Genomic DNA, 19,537 nt, shown 5'->3' with positions numbered 1-19,537 from the left:
ATGCCCACCATAGACCTGTAGACACAGCTGTGAGGAAGTAACTCTTTCCTTGACCCCAGCAAGGAATGGGTAATATAACAATGATAATAATAACATCAGTTGATATTTGCTGAGTGTCCCACTTGTCAAACAGATCAGTGAATTCTTGATACGTGTTATCTATAACAGCTCACTGGATCCTCAAAGCAACCAACAATGGTCAGTATTCTTGGTATTGCTTCAATTTATAGATGAGAAAAACTGAGATGCAGAGAGGTTAGATAACTTGTCTATAGGCAGAGAGCTAATCAAATTGGAAATGAAAATTATGATCACTTGATTTTTGACAAGGGCACCAAAACAATTCAAAGAAGAAAGAACAAGCTTTTCAGTAACAACAAAAAATGTGCGACAACTGGATATCCACATGCAAAGAATGAAGTTGAGTCCCTATGTCACACTGTATATAAAAATTACCTCAGAATCAATCATAGATCTAAATATGAGAGAAACCATAAAACTTTTGGAAGAAAACATGAGAGTAAATTTTTATGACTTTGGATAGATAATAATTTCTTCAATATGATGCCAAAAAGAATAAGAAATGCAAGAAAAAATATAAACTGGAATTCACCAAAAATTAAAATCTCTGTGCTTCAAAGGATACCATCAAGAAGGTAAAAAGATAACCAGCAAAATCAAAGAAAATATTTACAAATCATATATGTGACAAGGTATTTGCAATAAGGATATTCAAAGAATTCTTACACCTTAAAATAGAAGGCAAATAACCTGCTTTAAAAATGGGCAAAGAATTTGGATAAACATGTCTCCAAAGGACATACACAAATGGCCAATAAGCCCACAAAAAGATGTTCAACATCATTAGCCATCAGGCTAATGCACATCAAAATGACACCAAGATACCACCTCACACCCCCTAAGATGAACAAATCAGAGAGACAGACAGAAAGAGGTACTTTACCATGGTGTTGACTTCATATGTAATTCACAGTTCTCTCCCTGGGATGCGAAAGATGAAAAGCTTGTCAGGGATGACAATTCAGAGCCAAGTGATCCCAACCAAAGATATGTAGACTCATCACACTGCTGACTCCCTGACCTGATTCAGCACACACATGTGCACACATGTATGCTCACATGCACACAGGCGTGCACACACATGCTCCATCCCCACTCCCTCTTCTGGATATTACCCTCCCCATCATCCTTAACTTGGCTTCCACACATTCTCTTTGGCTCCACACTGCAGCTCAGCATCTCTTACCCCACATGGCTCCTCTTTCCTGCCCGAGAGACCCATGAGTCACCTCCTCCCATGTGCCCCCCAGGGTCTCCCCATCCCCTTGCCACAGGAGCTCCAGGCCAAGCTGCTCAGCGGGCCCCTTCCCAGGCCCAAGTCCTCACCACAGGAATGGTCATCGCCTGGCCATCAGTGAGGCAATCCAGGGGCTGACTGATAGGGCCATTCTTGTGTGCGCCACAGCAGCAAAGCTGGAAGGGAAGGGGTGGTTTTGTAAGTGGGGGTGAGGGGCTCCTCTGGCAGCCCGCCTGCCCCAGTCCCCCATGCCACCCCCAGATGCCGCCTCGTACCCCGCAGCTCCATTGTTTTCGGGGCATGTCCGCGTGCAACTGGGACTGGAAATACTTGGGGTAGTGGAAGGAGGCAGGGTTTGGGCAGCAGGGTTCCAGGCATTGCGAGATGCGCTGAGTTTGCTCGAAGGACTCTGTCACTGTTACCAGGAGGTCCTTCCCTGGAAGAAGGGACAAGAGGGCTGAGACTCCCCATGCCCCCCAAAGCCTCTCACTTCCCCCATCCCAACTTGGTCCCATAAAAAGCATAGCTGGAGGTGCCCAGGACAGGCGTTTTGAGTTACCTGGGGCACTGATTAAAATGCCCCAGAGAGTCTCATTCTGAAGGACAGAGCCACCGCAGGAATCTGCATTTTAATAAGGCTTGCATGTGATGCTGACAAAAGGCCCTCAGAGATGCTGAGTCCCCTTAGGCTCTGTTTGTCCAGGAGGATCCTCAAATCACCTCCTACTGCACTAAAAGCGGCGCTCTGCACATCACCAGTTGGGGGGAGTGGCCTCTTCCTGCCTTCCCCACCCATGCCTGTGGGGCTATGCTGCTGCCCTCTCTTGGGACAGGCCTGGAAGTCCTTGCATGGGTGGCTTGGGGTGGAGTAGTGGACAGGGGAGTCTCGTGTTTGTGGCTCTCTTAGGTCCCTGCCAGGTACCAGATGCTAAGACTCTCTGTGACTTATCATCTGGCTGAGGAAGGGGCACCGCTAGAGAGGCCCTGAGTGTTGCCAGTGCCCACCCACCTTGCTGCTGACCGTTGACCCAGCCCAAGCAAACCCCTGGTGTGTCCGGGACACGGTGCAGACCAGTGTGGACAGCACTGTCCCATCGACCCCTGACCCACGGTGCTCATCGGGCCTGGGCAGCTCTGAGGGTCCTCTAGATGCCTGGAAGAGCACGCCCCTTGCAGAGGGACAGGGGATGGGGAGACGGCAGTTCACAGCCCGTGCGGGTGATGTGATCCTGAAGCATTTCCTGCCAGGTTCTTAGTTCCCCGGCTGAGCCCCGGGCAGCCCTGGAGCAGGCAGGCCTGGGGCGGTCATGGTCGGGAAGCAGCCCTCTCCCTGCTCCGCAGCAGGCAGAGGCAGCCAAGGGACCCACTTTTCCTGTTCTTCCTCTGCCTTCTGGATTCCGCATGAACCTCCAGGCAGGACACCTGTCGAGCCTGCAACAAAGAAGCGAGGGTCATTCCAAGCACACACCAGCCATCCCCTGCTCTGAGGGACCTGACCCGGGAAGGAGCCTGAGTGGGCAGACTGCACTTTCTGAACCCAATCAAGTCCTGTCACCTTCTTATTCAGAGATCGAATATTTGAAAATGAAACTCTACTGAAAAATCTAGGGTGTGTGGTCACCATTTGCCAGGGGTCACATTCTCAGTGGCAGTTTTGGGGTGGAACCTAAGGGAACTTCCACTTTGAGCTTTGAAAGTGAGTAACTCCAGTGAAATAGTCTTCTCAAGAAGCATAGGTAGGCCAAATTCCTTCACCACAAACTCCCAAAGGCTGATTTTTGGGGAGAGATGTTGAATCCTGGGGTATTAGATACATCTAATTAAAATGGCTGTATGAACAGCTGAATTGTGAAAATCTTTTTAGAACTGAATTTGTGCTTACGGAGAGAGTGGGGCTGGGGAACATGGGACTGAGATTCTGGGAGAAAGCTGCCTCCTAGCGGGTGTTTTTATTGGGGAAGTTCCCAGGAAGGAGGTGTTGTGGCGTGGGATGCCGGATGCTGGGCCCAACTACCCCCTCCTCAGAGGTAGGAGCCCAGCTGCGGCTCCCCCTCGGCCCTTGCCCCTCTGGGCTGGCTTCACTTAGTTTCACTCCTAGTGGATTCTGGGACAGGGCCCAAGCTGGGCCCAGGGTTCTCTCCCACAGTCTGTTCTCCTGAGAGCAACAGCCACATTTGACCCCTGGAATCATAGGAACCTGGGAAGACAATTACCACCAGCACGCCATTGGTGATGAGGGCCTCAGGGGGAGAGGGCCTGCAAAACAAAGCGAGAACTCCTGGTCAGTTATGTCGTTCTTGACTGATCTCTCACAAAAGTGACACAAAGTCTAAATAGGGTCAATAATGAGATAGTAGAGCCTTGCTGGTCCTCATGAAAAATACTGGCTTAAGAAACCTTAGGTTTGTAGGTTGTCAAGGAAAAACCTGGCATACATTTACAATAGAATTTCCAGGAAAAAAAAAAAAAGAGATTTATAGGTTAGAAGGAGTAGAAAAAGATTACCCCCTTCATTTCCCTTAAAGAATAACTCTTCTTATGTCCAACCAGATAAAACACAGAGCTATGAGAATAAACAGGCAGCAAGAAAAGGCCAGACCACCACCTAGAGCAGATGTAAATAGTTCTGGTAGAGAAACTAACCCATTCTCCATTCTGTACTTTGTTTAATCTACATGCTTAACAAACAGTTCTGACCCAGGCAGAAAGGGACCCGGTGAGCAAGAACCGTCCTCGTGTGACAGGCCCCGCATGTAAGTCTCCAAGCTCACACTCAGCAGTACACTTAAGCGCAGGTTGACTCTGTCTCTTGATCAACTCAGTACCAATTTTGACATATTTCATTCTACAAGCCTCTTTCTAATTCAGCCAAGGATGCCCCCCTGCCCTAAAATTCCTGTCAAATTCAGATCTGGAAAAGAGAGCCCAGATTTTCTTTAACTTGAAACAAAGTTGATTTTTAAGTTATTAATCAGCGGTTGATGGGAAGTGAGGCACCTCAAATAAGTAATTCCTCACTTAATGTCCTCTTTAGGTTCTTGGAATTGTGGTGAAATGACATGTAACAACACCAGTTTTAACATAAGCTAATTGAAATAAACAAGAGTTAGTTTTCTATATCATCTCATCATGATAATGAAATGACAAATGACGTTGAGACATTCTCTGAAGACCTACTGTAGTTCCAAGAGCCTTAGGCAGAGGCCTCTCTTAGTGGAATGTGTCCTCTTGTTCTAGCTCATTCCTCTCATCCGCTTCCCCTGCCTGATCAGAAATCCAGGGGGCTCAGCTCTGCCAGGGCTATGAAGAGGGGCACAGCCAGCTGTCCTGGGGGCAGACTTGTCTCCCTGGGCAGGGGACCTGCTGCCCTCCTGCACCACCCCTTCTCTACCTTCCCTCTCTGTCCCCTTGTCCTTCTCATCCTCCAGCTCTTGACCGAATTCCACTTGAGTCCCCAGTACAGTCACACTTCCAGGACCCTGGGTCATTCTTCTAATTGAACATGATGGGAAATAACTTCACGTGTTGGGTCAGCGCCTCCCCCTGACTGGGTCCCAGGGTTGGCTGCAGAGAAGCACAGGGGCCAGCCTCTGCTTTGGGCCAAGATCTGGGGGAGTTTGTTCTAACAGTTCTGGGTCAAGGAGGAGACCTCTTGGTCGTGACCTCTTTCTCAGCCTGGCCTCAACAAGCCCCGATCACTGTGGTGGCAGGAATTCTTCCCAGAGGCCACTCTCAGGAATGCAGGGGAGCTAAGGCAGGGGCTTGGCCAGAGTAGATCTTTAAAGCAATACTGATGTCAGTAGAACAGGATGAGCAGGGATGGGGCCCACCACCTGCAGTATCTAAAAGCTCCCAGTGATTCTAATACACAGCAAAGGGTCTGAGGTGAGTGCCAGAGGGAATGGAAGAGGGAAACACAGCAAAAATCCAGGCCAGGCTGAAATGCAACTTGAAGGATCAGGACCCTTGGGGAGCACTTAGGGGCTGGGGCTTACTCACCTCTTATCCAGCAGGAACTCCACCTCCAGCTCCTCACCCTGTAGGAAGAGGAAGGGAGGGCATCTGTGAGCTGTGCGCTGCCCCAGGAGCCTCTGCGAACCTGCCCATCCTTCCCATGAAACTGTCCTGCCAGTATGGAGTGGGGACAGCTGTTCTTTGACATCAAGAACATCACTGACAACTAAGGGGAGGGTCAGGGTACAGAGATGACCCCCAGCCCCAGCATTCAAACTCTTCTGTTCCAGAATCTTTTCCTTTCTACCTTTTACCTCCATTTCTCTACTTCACATTGCTCTCCTGCCTTCCCGAAGGGCTGTGCAGGGTGCCAGGGAGAGCTGCGATATTGCCCCAGAAAGTTCAACACTGAAGTGTAGGGGCCTCTTCCTTGCCTGTTCCTTTATACCTCCTACTGTGTAACTTCAGGCAAGTTGTTACTCACTGGACCTTAATTTCCCCCACTTAAATGTAATCCAGGAAAGGGCAGGGATGCTCGGAACTTGACGTTCCCAGTGCCTCCAGCAGTGCCTGCTCTGTAGTGGGCATTCAAGTATTTGTTGAATGATTGAATCTATTATTTAACATCCGGGTCCTTTCCAGTTCTGACTTTCTCTGATTTGCATATTTGCCCTCCTTCACTGTCATCTGTCCCCTGTCCCCTGGGGCTATCCCAGCAACAGGATGCTGAGGAAAGGAAAGGAGGAAAAGGAATCAACACTTACTCCATGTCCACTTTATACTGTGAACAGAGCTAGGTGCCTCAGTCACAGTTTCCCACTTAAGTCTCACAATGTCTCTCTGTGGTAAGTACTAATATCACCATTGTAATGAGGAGGAAGAAGGACTCATAGGAATTAAATAATTTCCAGAAGGTCATAAAGCTGGTAAGCAATAGCACTGGGATTTGGATCAGCTGTTATCTTCCCCTGACTTGGTTGTTACACAGAGAGGACCCCTTGGAAAGTCGTCATGAGAACAACCAGCAGCTCTTCATGAGGCAGGAGGTGGATGGGCTTGGCAGCAGCACCCACCTCTGGGCTGAGAGGGAACTTCACATGGGTTTTCTTCCTGAAGCAGAGCTTGGTGAGGTCATAGAACACTGTCAAGAGATGGTCATCTGGTGTCGCTGTGTCTTCATCACAGACGCTCAGCTCTAGCACATTCTAGGAGAGAAGACAGGGGCACAAGTCTGGTTAAAATGTTTGCATGGACCCATTGACTTGTTCCCATTGACCTCAGTCCTATCACGGAGGTGGGTCTGAGGAACAGAAACCAGCACAAAAGGCCCTGCTCAGGTGTGAGAGGTATATGTAGGGAAATGAATTTAGAGAGGAAGGGGTCTACTCCACTCTTTCTAACTCTCTGAAGCCTTCCTGCCCCTCTGCCCTGACTCCCCTGTTAGAGAATTCTGCAAGCTTGGCAGGGGCCTGTGAAGCATGACATTTCATTTTACCTGGGGGAAGGATGGAAGGGCAGAGCAAGCAAGACTCCTGCCAGGATACGGAATGTGTTCAGCACTGGGGACTCAGGAGCTGAAGACAGCTCCTGTGGTGTTAGAAAACCCAGATCAGGAGAGCCGACATCTAATGCTCCAGGGGAGTGACGTGCCAAAGATTATAGACATTCTGATACTTCATGGGGTTGGGTCAGGTGTTGGAACTCCATCCTTTGGCTCATCAACTCCTAATGAGGACTCATGGATGGGCCCAAGGCAGGATGTCAAAGTTGAGCACCTACTCTGTCATCTGACTGAACTCTGAGGTCAATGGTATCAGGTGACATGGGTTAACCTCTGAGGCCTCTTGTTTTAAGGATCCTGGGAGATGTGGTTAGAACTGAGTTGGCCTCTTTGGTCCTTATTTGGTACACATGAGGTGGTTCTCAGCTTTCACAACTGAATGAGATCTATTGACCTTATAATTACTGGAAACCCAGGTATGTCCTAGAACCAACCCAGTAGCCCCCTAGGTTTTTAGATAAAGGAAGCCCCAATTCTGATTTCAAGATGGCTGATTGAGCCCACATCAAAGTCCCCTTCTTTCACAGGAACCATATATATGATAGGTATTTTTAATGCATTAAATATAAAAAGTACTTGTCATGAAACAGAAATGGAGAAGCATGTCTAAAATACGAAACCAGCAAGCTGGATAGCTCCCAGGTCTCAAGGGTCCCAAGACTGGTTGATGCCTCCATGCTGAGGCCAGGTTCCCAGGCCTCATTCCCAGGGTTCGAACCACATATACAGAAAATGAAAAAAAGGCAATAGTTTCCAGTGTCAGAGAGTGGCCACATGCTGAGGCCAGGTCTCTCATCAGGAGCACTCTGCTGAGGCGGTCACAACTCAGCATGCTCAAGGGAGAATTCTCCTGCAAGGAGATGCGAACTTGACTTAGAGTCACCATATATCTGAGTAAGACCAACACCATGAAATAGATTAACAAATGAAAGAACACACACCCAAGGAATTAGAAATAATAAAACAATCTAAAAAGAATTTAAGGTAGAGAAAGCTCTCTGGATGGAATTAGACCGGCTTTGGACCTAGTGAATAGAATGGCTCTTCTGTTCAGTGCATTCTCCTGCTTGGAATATGTTCTGGAAGGTGCCGGAAATACACTCTATTTGGGTGTAGGAGAAACCTAGTTCCAGAAACCATTAGGTAGAAGGACAAGAGAGGCAAGAAAGAAGGTAGAAGGATAAGCAGTCTCAGAGAGGGGCAAATATGAGACAAGCTGAAAGGAGTGGGTGAGAGAGATGATAGGTCAATAGGAGGACAAGAAGTAGGTAGAAAGAAAGACAAATGGGCATAAGAAGGACATATGAACAAAGAGAAGGACAAGCTTGCAAGGAGGGGAATAGAAATGCAGGCAGGGCAGACAGGTGCAGTCTTCCACATCTCACCTTCACTTGGCCCTGGATCTGGAAGTTGAAGCTTTCATCCCATTCTGGGTTTGGGCAGTTGGAGATGGTCCTAGTCTTCAGCTTCTCATGAGAGGCGGTGGGCAGCCAGAGGCTCACATAGCAATCTGTCTGGCTCACTATCCAATGGAGACAAGCATGGGAGGAAAGAGCAAGTTGTCAGTCCAGATCCGGATTGGATAGTGTATGGAGTCAGAAGGGAACTTCAGGCAAGTCACTTCCAGAGCAAGAAGGCCTTGTCTCAGTTTCAGGTCCCCTCCTGACTCATAAGTCTGACTCTCCAGAGACTTTTGTCCCAGAGCCCAGAGAAGGTCATAGATTGTAGGCTAGAGGTTTCACAGAGGGGGACCCAGGTCTCACTGACTGTTCTCATGGACACATATGGCCTCTGGGTCTTATCAGAGGCACCCTGGCTCTCTGGTTTGGGACAAGGGTATGGTGCATAGTTATCTCTCTGCCAGGGAAAGTTCTGGAGGACCAGCCCCAAAGGGTCCAGTTTACCTCTTGCGTTAATCCAAGGTACCAAGGAAACAAAAGTAGGGCTCAGCTCTTCCTCTGGGCTAAGGAGAAGCAAGGATGAGAAGGGACTCAGTTTACTGTGATCAGCCCAGAGGGCCCCAGTGGGAAAGTATTTGGGAAGAAGTTATTCGGCGGGTCTAGGAAAATAAATCACCATCTATATAAGACTAAATATCTCAGCTGCACGGCTGCGTTCTTCATTCCTACACTGATCTTGCAGCATGAGATGTATGGCTTAAGAAACCATCACATGGGAAGCCACAGGCTTTTTTTTTCTTCCATTTGCAATAGATAACCCAAGTGTGCTGATGCCGGCTGTGCTCTGGAGAAGGAACAGAAGCTTCGACCCCAGTAGGTCTTCCCAAAGTGGAAGAAGGCCTCCGAGGTCTTTTGGTTGGAGCACCAGGAGTCATTGGGTGAAAAATGGCAACCCAGCCTGGCTCCCTCCTTCCATTCTACCTGGGAAGAAGGGGTGCCTTGTCACTCCCCTGGCAATCTGCTGGTCTAATTCCCAGGGTTCATACCACATACACAGAAAATGAAAAAAGGCAATAGTTTCCAGTGTCAGAGAGTTCTCTGGATGGTAAAGCTGTTGTGGCCATGAGAGTTCTGTACTGGTAGAACTGATCCAAACTAGTTCACAGTTGCTATTAATAATGTCCTATGAGAGTGAAACCAGATGTGTATCCCTGGACTGACTTGTTCCTACATTGTCACTACACTGAAAACTTTATCAGAGTTAATAACCATGGACTGCATAAGAAGTATCCCTAGCTTCTGATTTTTCCCCAATGTCTGGTTAATCTTTGAGGGGTTACCATTCAGGGAATTGGCATTCACAGCCCTCTTCCCACTAAATAAAGTTGAGATGACACTGTCCTTTACATGTCATAATCATCATTTAATCCAGACACAAAGAATGACCAACACCCAACAGAATGAAGAAAAATGACCTCATTGTCCCCATCATCCGCTCCATGCCCAATCTGCTACTTCTTCATTGTCAACGCAGGTGTCCGGACCAGACACAAAGTATTGTCCTTGACTCCTCCACTGAGTTGACTTAGCTCCTTTGATCTCTCCAGGCCACTCACACCTTACTGGCACTGGCACTGCCTTGGTGCAGCCTCCTTCATCTCTGCTGCCTCTTTCCCACTGGGTACCTTGTCTTCTGATGGGCCCCACTCTAATCTTATCTCTCAAGAGAAACCAGAGGGATCTTTTTAGATCTGACCATGTCACTCCCCAGTTGAAGATTCTTTAGGGGCTCCCATCTGCTCTCAGGAAGGAGTCCCACCCACTTGACACGGCTGCCCTACCCAGCTTCCCCAGCCTCAGCCATATCTTTCCACCCTCCCTGCTCCCCAGCCCCTGCCCTGCCCCCAAACACACACATATGTATGCACACATGCAGGCACACCGTGCTTACACTTGCGCTCAAGACTCCAGCCAAACCCAATTACTTATAGGTCTCAGAAGGTGCCATGCCATTTTGTCATTCCTTCTGCCTAGAATACCCTTCTCCTGCTTTCACCTAACTTTTCCCTTGGCTAGCCGTTTAGGTTTCAGGAGAAACTTCCTCTGGAAACCTTCCCTGAGCCCCCAAGTCTGAGCCAAGTGCTCCTCTTAGCCCAGAGCGCTCTCCTCTTCTCCTGGCAGAGCACTGGCTAACAGGGGACCCTGAACATTGGCAGGCCCAAAAGACCATGTGTCAGCGCTTAGTAGGTAATTGTTGAGTGAATGGATGAATGAATGTAAAAGCCAGACTTCCTGTTATTGGGCTGTATCAGTAGCCCCAGAAATTCTGGCTGAGTCACTGCAGATACAGGTAAGCAAATTGGCATGACTAACCTCTCTGCCCTTAGGGAGACTGAGAGGCCTGCTCAGTCATCCTGGATGTCTCTTGTGTCTCTTTTTGGACACTTACCCTTCTTTCTGGGCCTGTAACACTCTTCTTGAGTCTGCCTCCTGTACGCTAGAAGCCTGCAGGCAGCAACTCTACACTCTACACCCATTTGTTTAGCGTGGTATATATGACCCTATAAAGGTCATTTTCCCTCTAAAATCCCTTTCCTATCATCAGTCCATGCCTAAAATTATCCCATTAAATGCATTAAATAAATCTCAATATTTTTGCCCTGAAAGGCCAGAGCTGATCAGGTACCCTCACTTCAAGTGTTAATTTGTTTTTCAGTCCTTTTGCAGAGAGCTATTCCCACCTCTCCTCATAAGTTGGGAAGAAGGAGAATACAGCCCAAAGAAGAGGTAATCTGGGGGAGGGTGGGATGATGGAGGAAATCCGGATGGCAATAAGGCACAGGTGTCATTAGCTGACTGCAAGGACAGTGACCATCGTGTTTGCAATGAAGAATGGTTAAGCAACAGTGACCCAGTTCTGGGAATTTCAGGGTACAGGGGATTTCCTAGGTATAGATAGGTTCTAATCCTTGTTCCTTTTGGAATGACAGAGGGCTTGGTCATCTGAATGACATATATCCTTTCCTGGAACGAGGGTGGCCAAAATGACTCAATAATCTCTATAGATGTTGAGAACACTGTCTCCTTAATACCTCCAGAGACACCTGCCTCACCCCCTTTGGGGGCTGGTTTGCATTTTAATTTATTTTCCCAAAAGGAATAAAAACATTTGACAGCTGGGAGGTTTCTGGGCTGACTTCCTCCCAGTGCTGGCCCACATCTGTGTGGCACGCCTTCTGGTGAGGGAGGTTGTTCCTGAATCTCATCCCTCAATCTCTTCTTTTTCAGGCTCCTTGGACTCTTGGAAACTCAGACAGGCATTAGAGGCTGAACCAGAAAGGAACATGCTTTTGATACAAGCCAGAGGGGAACAATTTGGGGTGAGGGTAGCCCAGAACCTGGAAGATATCAAGGTAGTCTCCAACCTTACCAGGTAAGGCAATAACAGAGCCAGGCTGGTGACGACTGTGAGGTCCAGACGCAACATGACTGGGCTGGCTCCCCCAGACATCACGCATGCCCCCAACACTGTTTCTTAAGGGAAATGAAGAAAACACAGCTAAGGGTGCTCAGAGGGGACCAGGTACCCTCAAAAGGCAGCCCGTGTGCCAAGGCACTTGTGAGGAAGGGGGGAAAGGGGTGGTAGAGCCAGACCTCAGCCCGTTTTTCTGGCTGTCTGCTTCCCCAGCCCCCGATCTCTGATCATGTGCATGCAGGTATATGCATACTGGGTGGCTTGCAGGGCAGGGGCAAACGTGCCTGGAGAGGAGTGGAGGCAGGTGCATGCAGCTGCGGGTGTGAGAGCTGTCCCTGAGGGGTATGAGGGGAAGTGTAGCATGGGCAATAAAGGTAAATGAGGTGGCCAGGCCCCAGGCCCGTGGGACACTTCCACAGTCCTCCGATACTCACTGGTGGGCTGGAGGGCCTTGAGAAGCCTGAGGATCAATTCCTGCCCTCTGCTGGCCCCTTTGGCAGTGCTAGGCCCGAGCTGGACACTGGCTAGAAGTGCTGCTGCTGGAATGGGCTCTGGACACTCACCATCCGGGGAACTTGGTCTGAATCCTGCCTGATCCCTTTGCTTTATCTGGGGCTCCAGGGCCCTCCCTCTGCCAGCCTCCACACTCATTCCTGCACTGCAAGTTTCTCAGCCTCTTCCCACCTGTGCTCCAGCACAATCTGTGTAGGAGCCTGGGGAAGTCATGCAACCCCTTCCTCGAGGGCTCAGGTGCCCATCATTTAGAGCCTGATCTTTCCGCTGCCTGGCTTCCTCACCCTCTACCACTGGCCCCAGCCTCCTTCTCCTGCCTTCTCCCTTCTACTCTCCAGCTCTCCAGACCTGGAATCAAACACTTTCCTTAACCCTCCTGTGCAAAATGGGCCTCACAGAGCTACCCTCAGGTTGTTGGTGTACCCTCAGGATTGAATGGTGTTTGGACACACGGCCCGAGGCTGGCCCGAGGCTGGCCCCCAGCGGGTGCTCTAGGGATACAGTCCCCTCTCTCCTTCAGGATGCTCCCTGCCCCCAGACTGGGCCTCTGGATGCTCACACCCTGCCCCTCTCAGACCTAGGGCCCCTGTGCAGCCTGTCTTAGCTCTTTGCAGTTTTCAGTGTTCTCCTCTGGGTCTTAAGTTCTGTAGTGACAAGATTAGAAAGCCATACTCTATGGCTCTTCTATAACCACTTTCAGCAGATATGGCGCCCCTTGTTAAAAAGTGTACTGGTGTCACGGCTCTGTGTATTCCCTGCCCCTCTGAGTTGGACCTCAGAGCAGTGCGAGTTTAACAAAGCTCTGGCAAGCCCTGGTGGCTGTTGGATCAATCTTCTGTGTTCAGCAGTGAGTAGGGGGACACCCCCTCAGTGGTGGGGCCTTGACACTGAGTTTTCTCCTCCTTGAGGTCCAAGCTTTCTCTCGGATGGTGTCGGGGGGAGATGAAGGAAGCATAGGGAGGGGCTATTGGTTCTCCTCACCTCTTGAAATGCCACCCCAAAGACAGTTATGGGGGGAGCACCCTTTCCACCCAGACGCTGCCATTTCTTCCTGAAGCCAGAGACCTCCCTGGGCCCCGATGACCTAGGAATGCTGCAGGGGGCTGGTAGGATGGTAAAGTTAAGGCTTCAAGAAAATATCGTATGAACAGCCCTGGTGAGTCAAACCACATCAGGGGGCTGAACTGCAGAACGGGGTGCCATGGGGATTCTGAGAGACCCTAGAACCTAGTATGGGATCCAGGTCCTGAGAAGGAACACTGGGAATAGGCTGCCAGCTGGCCCCCTGGTGCCTGAGGGTCTCTCCTTCCCTTTCACCCCAAACAGCCCCTAAACTCATGCAGAAGCAAGGAGTGCCTGGCGTGGGAGAAGCTGGTGCTCCTGGAAACGGACACTAGGGAGGGGGCACAGGGAGGAGGGAGTGAGGTGGACAGCGCTCTTGGGTGCAGGCAGATGCAGGGGCTGACAGCGCCACGGTTACAGCTAGTAGGAGCGGCCGGACCATTGATATAAACCCGAAGTCTGAAATACAGCCTGAATGTAGAACACATGCACACAGGCAGGCATACACACACATGGGCACACACAGACGCACCTGACCATGTCTCCAGCCAGGCCACATAGGCAGAGAAGGAGGGAAGTGAGAGGGAAGTACTCACCCCTGTCAGCCTGTCGGACATTTTTCATCCGGATGACCCTCACTGTTAGCAGGTAGCATGTAGACCTCCCCTCCTGTGGAGTGAGAAGACAGTAGACTCATGTTCAGGCAACGATGGCAGGTGGCCTTGACAGAGAGCAGCTCAAGCTGGCCACAGGCTCGCACTGCCAAGACTCAAGAAGGCTCCCCGCAGTCAATCCACATTTCTGGGCCCTGGGGGACTCTCTGGTCCCCAGGGGACCCCAGGCACCGAAGTGAGGGTTTTTTCCCTTTCCCCACTCTGAGCCAGCACACCCTGGAAGAAGGACAGCTTCATCTTTGTTCTGTTCATGTTTTTCTGTTTGAATCTTGGGATCTGAAGCCCTTTCTTTGAAAGCTTTAGTCAGGCTTAGGTAAGTCTTTTTTATCATCCACTCCCAGCCCATGCCCACGGCAGATGCCACTGGAACCCCCAACTCACCAAGTGACTGTATTTGTGGAGGTCTCTGAACTAGAATGTTGATACCCCACATAGTACACTCTGTTGCTAAAATCACTTTATACCTTTTTAAGAGGGTGCAATTCTTCTCTATTTAAAATAATATTGGAATTCGGGAAAAACAAAAGCATGAAGAAAAAAAGAATCCCTCTAATATTACCACTCAAAAATGATCATTATCATCATTAAATTTTTTTAATGTTATTATTATTTTCATTTTCAGCTCAGACTGTCCACAGATAGCTCATTTGCCTTGGCCAGTATCAGAGAAAATAATATTTGTAATAGTTAGCATCTGTTGAACACTTACTATTTGTCAGACACTTCTTTTAGTTTCTAATCCTCATAAGACCTTTATAATAGAGGTGTTGATATCTTTTCTTTTAATTGAGACATAACTGACATATAACACTGAAATAGTTTTAGGTGTACAACATACTGATTTGAGATGTAGATATATATCTATATATGTTATGATATGATCACCACAATAAGATTAGTTAACATCCATCATCACATATGGTTAAATTTTTTTTTTTTTACTTGGTACGAAAGCTGCTATCATTTTGATGTCTGTCCTTCCACCCTCTTCTGGGGCTTAATTCTAACCAATAGCGGTAGAATGATGACTATTACTCAGTCCCTGAGATAGTTATATAAGTCAATTTTAGGGTCTTTTCCTCTTCTCTTCCCAACACTTGTCTCAAAATCAGAATAAAAGCCAATCTAACAGTCATATATAGTTTAAGGATTGCTTTTGTGAGATGAACTCCAAAATATTGAATATCTTCATGGTCAACGACTTGCTCTGACAGGATTGTTTTGAGCTTTGAACTTGGGCCAGAGGCCATATAAACCATTTCTCCTCTGGTTCTAGAGACATGTCTGTGGCCTTGGGCCAGACCCCCTCTGGGCACATTGGGGTCCCTACTTCTCACTCCCTTCCTGGGCAAAGTGGTGTCAGGGCCTGATCTGGTGAGGAAGGAGGAGTCAGCTTTCATACAGGCGAAGAACTCCGGCAAAGCCTGCTCCCACTGACCCACTTTCTCAGACAGCAACTAGAGGGCTCCAAGTGGAAGCTGCCCAAGGCTTCAGCCAGGCAGGGGTCAGTTCTCGGGGGCATTTCATAGTGTCGAAGGGCTCCAAACCCACATCCCTGGTGCTCTTGGCCACCACTACCCTTCTCCTGCCTCCGGGATGGGCTGTCCTTGACCCTGCCCGGCTCTCTTGTATCTTCTCTGGAAGTGAGAGAGCCTCGGAAGTTTCCTGCAGGCCCTCACCTGCAGTCTCCCTACCTTCTAGGAAAAACTCTCTGTTGTCATCTACCCTGATAACTCCCAATGACCGCTGACCATTTCTTTCTACTCTGACTCAGCTGCAATAACCACATCAGCTACCACCTGCTGAGTGCCTGCCCTTTGCTAAGTGTTGTGTATATAACCTCTGCATTTTGTCTTGCTCAAACCTTACAACACCCCATGGAGCAGCTATTATTAGCCTCACTTTACAGATGGGGAATGTGAGCCTAAGTCCTTTGACCTCAGGTACTCAGCTCGAACCAGAGGAACCCAAGTCTGAATCCAGTTCTAATTTGTAAGTGTATGTTCAAATCCACGGCTATACCGCCATCTCGCTTGAAAGCTGCCCTCGGCACACACGCAGACAGGTGCTGCTGACCCTCATCTCCTCTTCCTTTAGTGCTTAGAACCTATTCTTAGAATCTGTTTTTCTGACAGATTCTTTTTACCTTGAATTTCCCCAAAGTCTCCAAATACCCCCACACGCTGGCCATTTCCCCACTTGCCGTGCTCTACTGAGGCCCTGATGTCTCTCTTTTAAACAGCCAGAGTCCACCTTGAGCTTCCAATCACACCTTCTAGCCAAGGCACTTGCGGGAGAGACTCAATTTCAAAGCCCCCTACCTCTTATGTCTCCCAGCAGAGAGACAGAGTGCAGAGGGCCCCACCGGGAGGGAGGCAGAGCGAACGTGGGACTTGAGCCTGGGCCCAGGTGATTTCAGGAGCCAGGACTGTAAAAAAATTACCTCCCTGGCTTCAAATAAGTATTCTTTTCCTGATATAATACGCTCAATTAGAGTGGGGGGAGAAATAAGCCCCAGAGGTAATTGATACACAGCAGAGAAATGCAAAAGAACAAAGCAGAGTGTCTGTGACTCTGCAGATGGGAACCAGAAACCAGCGAGATTAAGAAACCCAAGTTTATGGGCGCTTACGGTGTGCTAAGAGTAAGGACTTCAGGGACTTGGACAAGCCCATCCCTAGAACAGGATGCCCTGGTTGAAATATCTAACAACGGGCATGGTCAGGCCCCGTGCCAGCTGGGCTGCCGCCCTGGAGCAGGGACAGGCATGAATCCTGCGGTGCATTCGGCGTCGAAGGGTCCTAGGGTGAGGATGAGGGAGCACTCACGGCACTCGAGCTCCAAGCAGGGACTATCTCGCAAACAGTACAAAAACTCGTTTAGACATATTAACAGTGCAGCTGTGTGGGGAGGATGGGTAGAGAGCAGTTTTCTGGGACACCATTCCTCAGGCCGCCGACACATTCCTTCTATCTTCCTCCCCGGCCTTGGTCCCCGGGGCTGATCTTGCCAGGCCTTCATTTCCCTCCAGACCGCCTAGGACAGGGGGCATTTGCTAGCTCGTATGAAAAAGATGTAGCCCCTTGATTCTCAGGAGTGGCTGTTTCACAATCCAATATTACCCACTCCCATCCCATTGCTGTATAGATAGACCTTCCGGCAGAGAGGATGGAGGACAAAATTCATTCCCCTCCCCTGGGGCGCCAGGTCCTGATGCCACACTGGGTGCATTGCATCTGTTCTCACCTAGCCCTCCAACCATGCTCTGAAGAAGGTACTATTATGCCTGCTTTGCAGAGAAGACTGAGTTTAGAGAAAATGCATCTCACACAGGATCACACAGACCAGTGACAGGACTCAGGTGTAGTGTGTTTCTAGGCACCTGGACACTGGCCCTCACTATGAATGAACCAAACCAGCTAAAATCTTGCTCCAGGTCATGCCCTAGACTAATTCATAGCAGAGGCAGGAGTAAAACCCTCAGCTCCCAATTTTGGACTCTCCTTATACCCCAAGAATCTAGCTACCACTACAAATTAGTCAAAATTTAGTTACAGAGAGTCACTCGGGGTCAGGCTCCCAGGTAAGGGTGGGGGTGGGGAATAGGGCCTGACAACTGTGTTTCAGAAGTGGTGGGTCTGATGCCCACCCTCAGGTCAGGCGTACCCTAACCAAACCAGCCCACAAGCGCTGGGGCACTAATGGGGGGAAGATAGCTCCCCTGGAGCCTGTGGGAACTGCCCTCCCCAGGGCTTCTCAGGGCAGGCCTGGCTAGTGATGCCATCTCCTTTCCAGAGAGCTGGGTGGATCCAACAGTCCCTTTCGACACCTGTGTCAGAGGTCAGACCAGCCTGGTGATAACTTCCAGGATGCACAGGCCTGTCCTAATAGAAGGCCATTGGGGTGGGAACTCTGTGGGACTCCAGAACATTCCTTAAGTAGTCTGAGCAACAGCCCAAATCAGGGGTCACCTGCAAGGAGCCTCTCTGGCCTTTTTACTGCCCAGGTTAGGTGAGGGGGCAGGGCAAAAAGTCCCAGCTCTGAGTCACGGGCCTTCCAGGACTTGAGAGGGCAGGCACAGTCCTCAGTTGCTTCACTCCCCACTTTGAGGTAAGCTCTGCTCCTTCTGTGGAGGGATTCCACAGCCCAGCCCAGGCTCTTGGAGACTTGGTAAGACTGGAGAAGGAGGAGCAAGTACTGACCACCTCCTCCACGAAGCCTTCTCGGACTCACACTTTCCCTTCCCAGCTGACATCCACTTTTCATCCTCTGTGCTCTCAAGCCAGTTATTAGCTCTGTAAACCACAGATGTTCACAAATGTGAAGGCTTTCTACTGATCCTTCTAGGATATCCCTGTTACCAGGATATTTGCACCTCTGAGCTTGTTAGGGCTACTTAGCGGCTAACCGAAGTTTCCCTGAGGGCTGTGGGGAATGTGGGTACCCCCTGAAGGCCATGTCTGTTCTGGCCAGGGCAGTGGGGCCCCGGCTCCATGCAGCACAGAGCTCCCCTCCTGGGCTCCATGGAGACTGAACAGGGTCTCCATCTCCCACCCCAAAAGAACAAGACACTACCGAAGGCATCACTCATCTCATTCAGAGACTTAGTGTGGGCTGGGGAAGGTAATGAGAAATAAGTTGCTGCTGATAATCCTTGGCATGGCGTGCCTACAGCAAATTAGAAGAGTGAGATAAGATAGGAAAGCCAAGGCAGAGCTGGTCCAGAGCCCTGGCAACCTGACCACGAACCTGGGGTCTTCCTGCCAGGCTGAGAGGAGCTGCAGAGACCCAGGAGCCTTGACCACAGACGCAGGTGGGAGGCTTCTTGGCCAACGGTGACAGGTGGGCAGTGTCACTGATCCCCACCGGACATCACACCACACACTCACACAGCATAGCAGTTTCAGATGTCCCCAGGGTAAATACCTGCTCGCTGTTAGGATAGGCCAAACGTGGGCCCACTCTTGGCAGTGCTGAGCACTGTCCAGCTGGCTGCTGGCCTGACCCCAGCATGGCCCTGAGCCACTCCATGGCATCTTGTCAAGCTCCTGGGTACCCACAGCTGGGCCATCCACCCCAGAGCTGCAGTGCCAACTGGGCCAGACCACGTCCCCAGGTGCTAGGTGGGGGCTGCCCCAGCAGAGGCGCTCCGTGTCTCTGGAGTCCACAGTGCCCCCAGCCTCCCTGTGTCTGCCTCCTGCCCTCAGCCCCTGGCCCCACCCACCCAGCATAGCTTCCTCACCTCCAAGGCGCAGGTACCCAAGGGTCTGCCATCTTCTGCTTGGTATGGGTCTGGTATATAGTGGGAGTTCCAGGCGGGTACCTGCTTCTGGAGCATTGCTGTGGCTCTCCAGCTGGGTGGTGAGACTGGGGATTTATACTGACTCAGAGCTCTGCTTCCCTGAATGACACCTGGCATTGGCTGGGATTGTGCTGGGAGGGACTAAGGTAGGTAAGCAGATACGGAGTCCACGCCTAGGTCTCTTACTATCAAGGGATCCTCAGGTCCTCGGATCCTAGAAATGCAGGAGCCAGCAGGGGCTATGACCTTCAGGTCAGCAGTCTGCTGCCCCCCGAAGC

At 50.0% G+C, this 19,537-nt stretch overlaps 1 protein-coding gene across 1 annotated transcript in view; it reads right to left on the bottom strand.

Annotated features, from left to right (window-relative positions):
* The window catches only part of PLA2G4E (phospholipase A2 group IVE), a 33,108-nt gene extending 13,813 nt beyond the window's left edge, over window positions 1-19,295 (bottom strand). The window contains exons 1-10 of the mRNA XM_054565116.1: window positions 19,200-19,295; window positions 13,880-13,952; window positions 8,219-8,355; window positions 6,346-6,477; window positions 5,318-5,355; window positions 3,532-3,574; window positions 2,686-2,749; window positions 1,594-1,754; window positions 1,408-1,494; window positions 965-1,002 (exon numbers count right to left, since the gene is read on the bottom strand). Of these exons, the coding sequence (XP_054421091.1) occupies window positions 965-1,002; window positions 1,408-1,494; window positions 1,594-1,754; window positions 2,686-2,749; window positions 3,532-3,574; window positions 5,318-5,355; window positions 6,346-6,477; window positions 8,219-8,355; window positions 13,880-13,952; window positions 19,200-19,295 (869 nt within the window). The remainder of the gene's footprint in view (window positions 1-964; window positions 1,003-1,407; window positions 1,495-1,593; window positions 1,755-2,685; window positions 2,750-3,531; window positions 3,575-5,317; window positions 5,356-6,345; window positions 6,478-8,218; window positions 8,356-13,879; window positions 13,953-19,199) is intronic.
* Window positions 19,296-19,537: the final 242 nt, after the last annotated feature.

Source organism: Pteronotus mesoamericanus, unplaced genomic scaffold (genome assembly GCF_021234165.1).
Source record: "Pteronotus mesoamericanus isolate MK-2021 breed Mesoamerican mustached bat unplaced genomic scaffold, CSHL_Meso_final contig_164, whole genome shotgun sequence".
In the NCBI taxonomy this organism is placed as follows: domain Eukaryota; kingdom Metazoa; phylum Chordata; class Mammalia; order Chiroptera; family Mormoopidae; genus Pteronotus; species Pteronotus mesoamericanus.
Note: the sequence above shows the minus strand (reverse complement) of the source record. Positions and strands in the feature narration are given on the sequence as shown.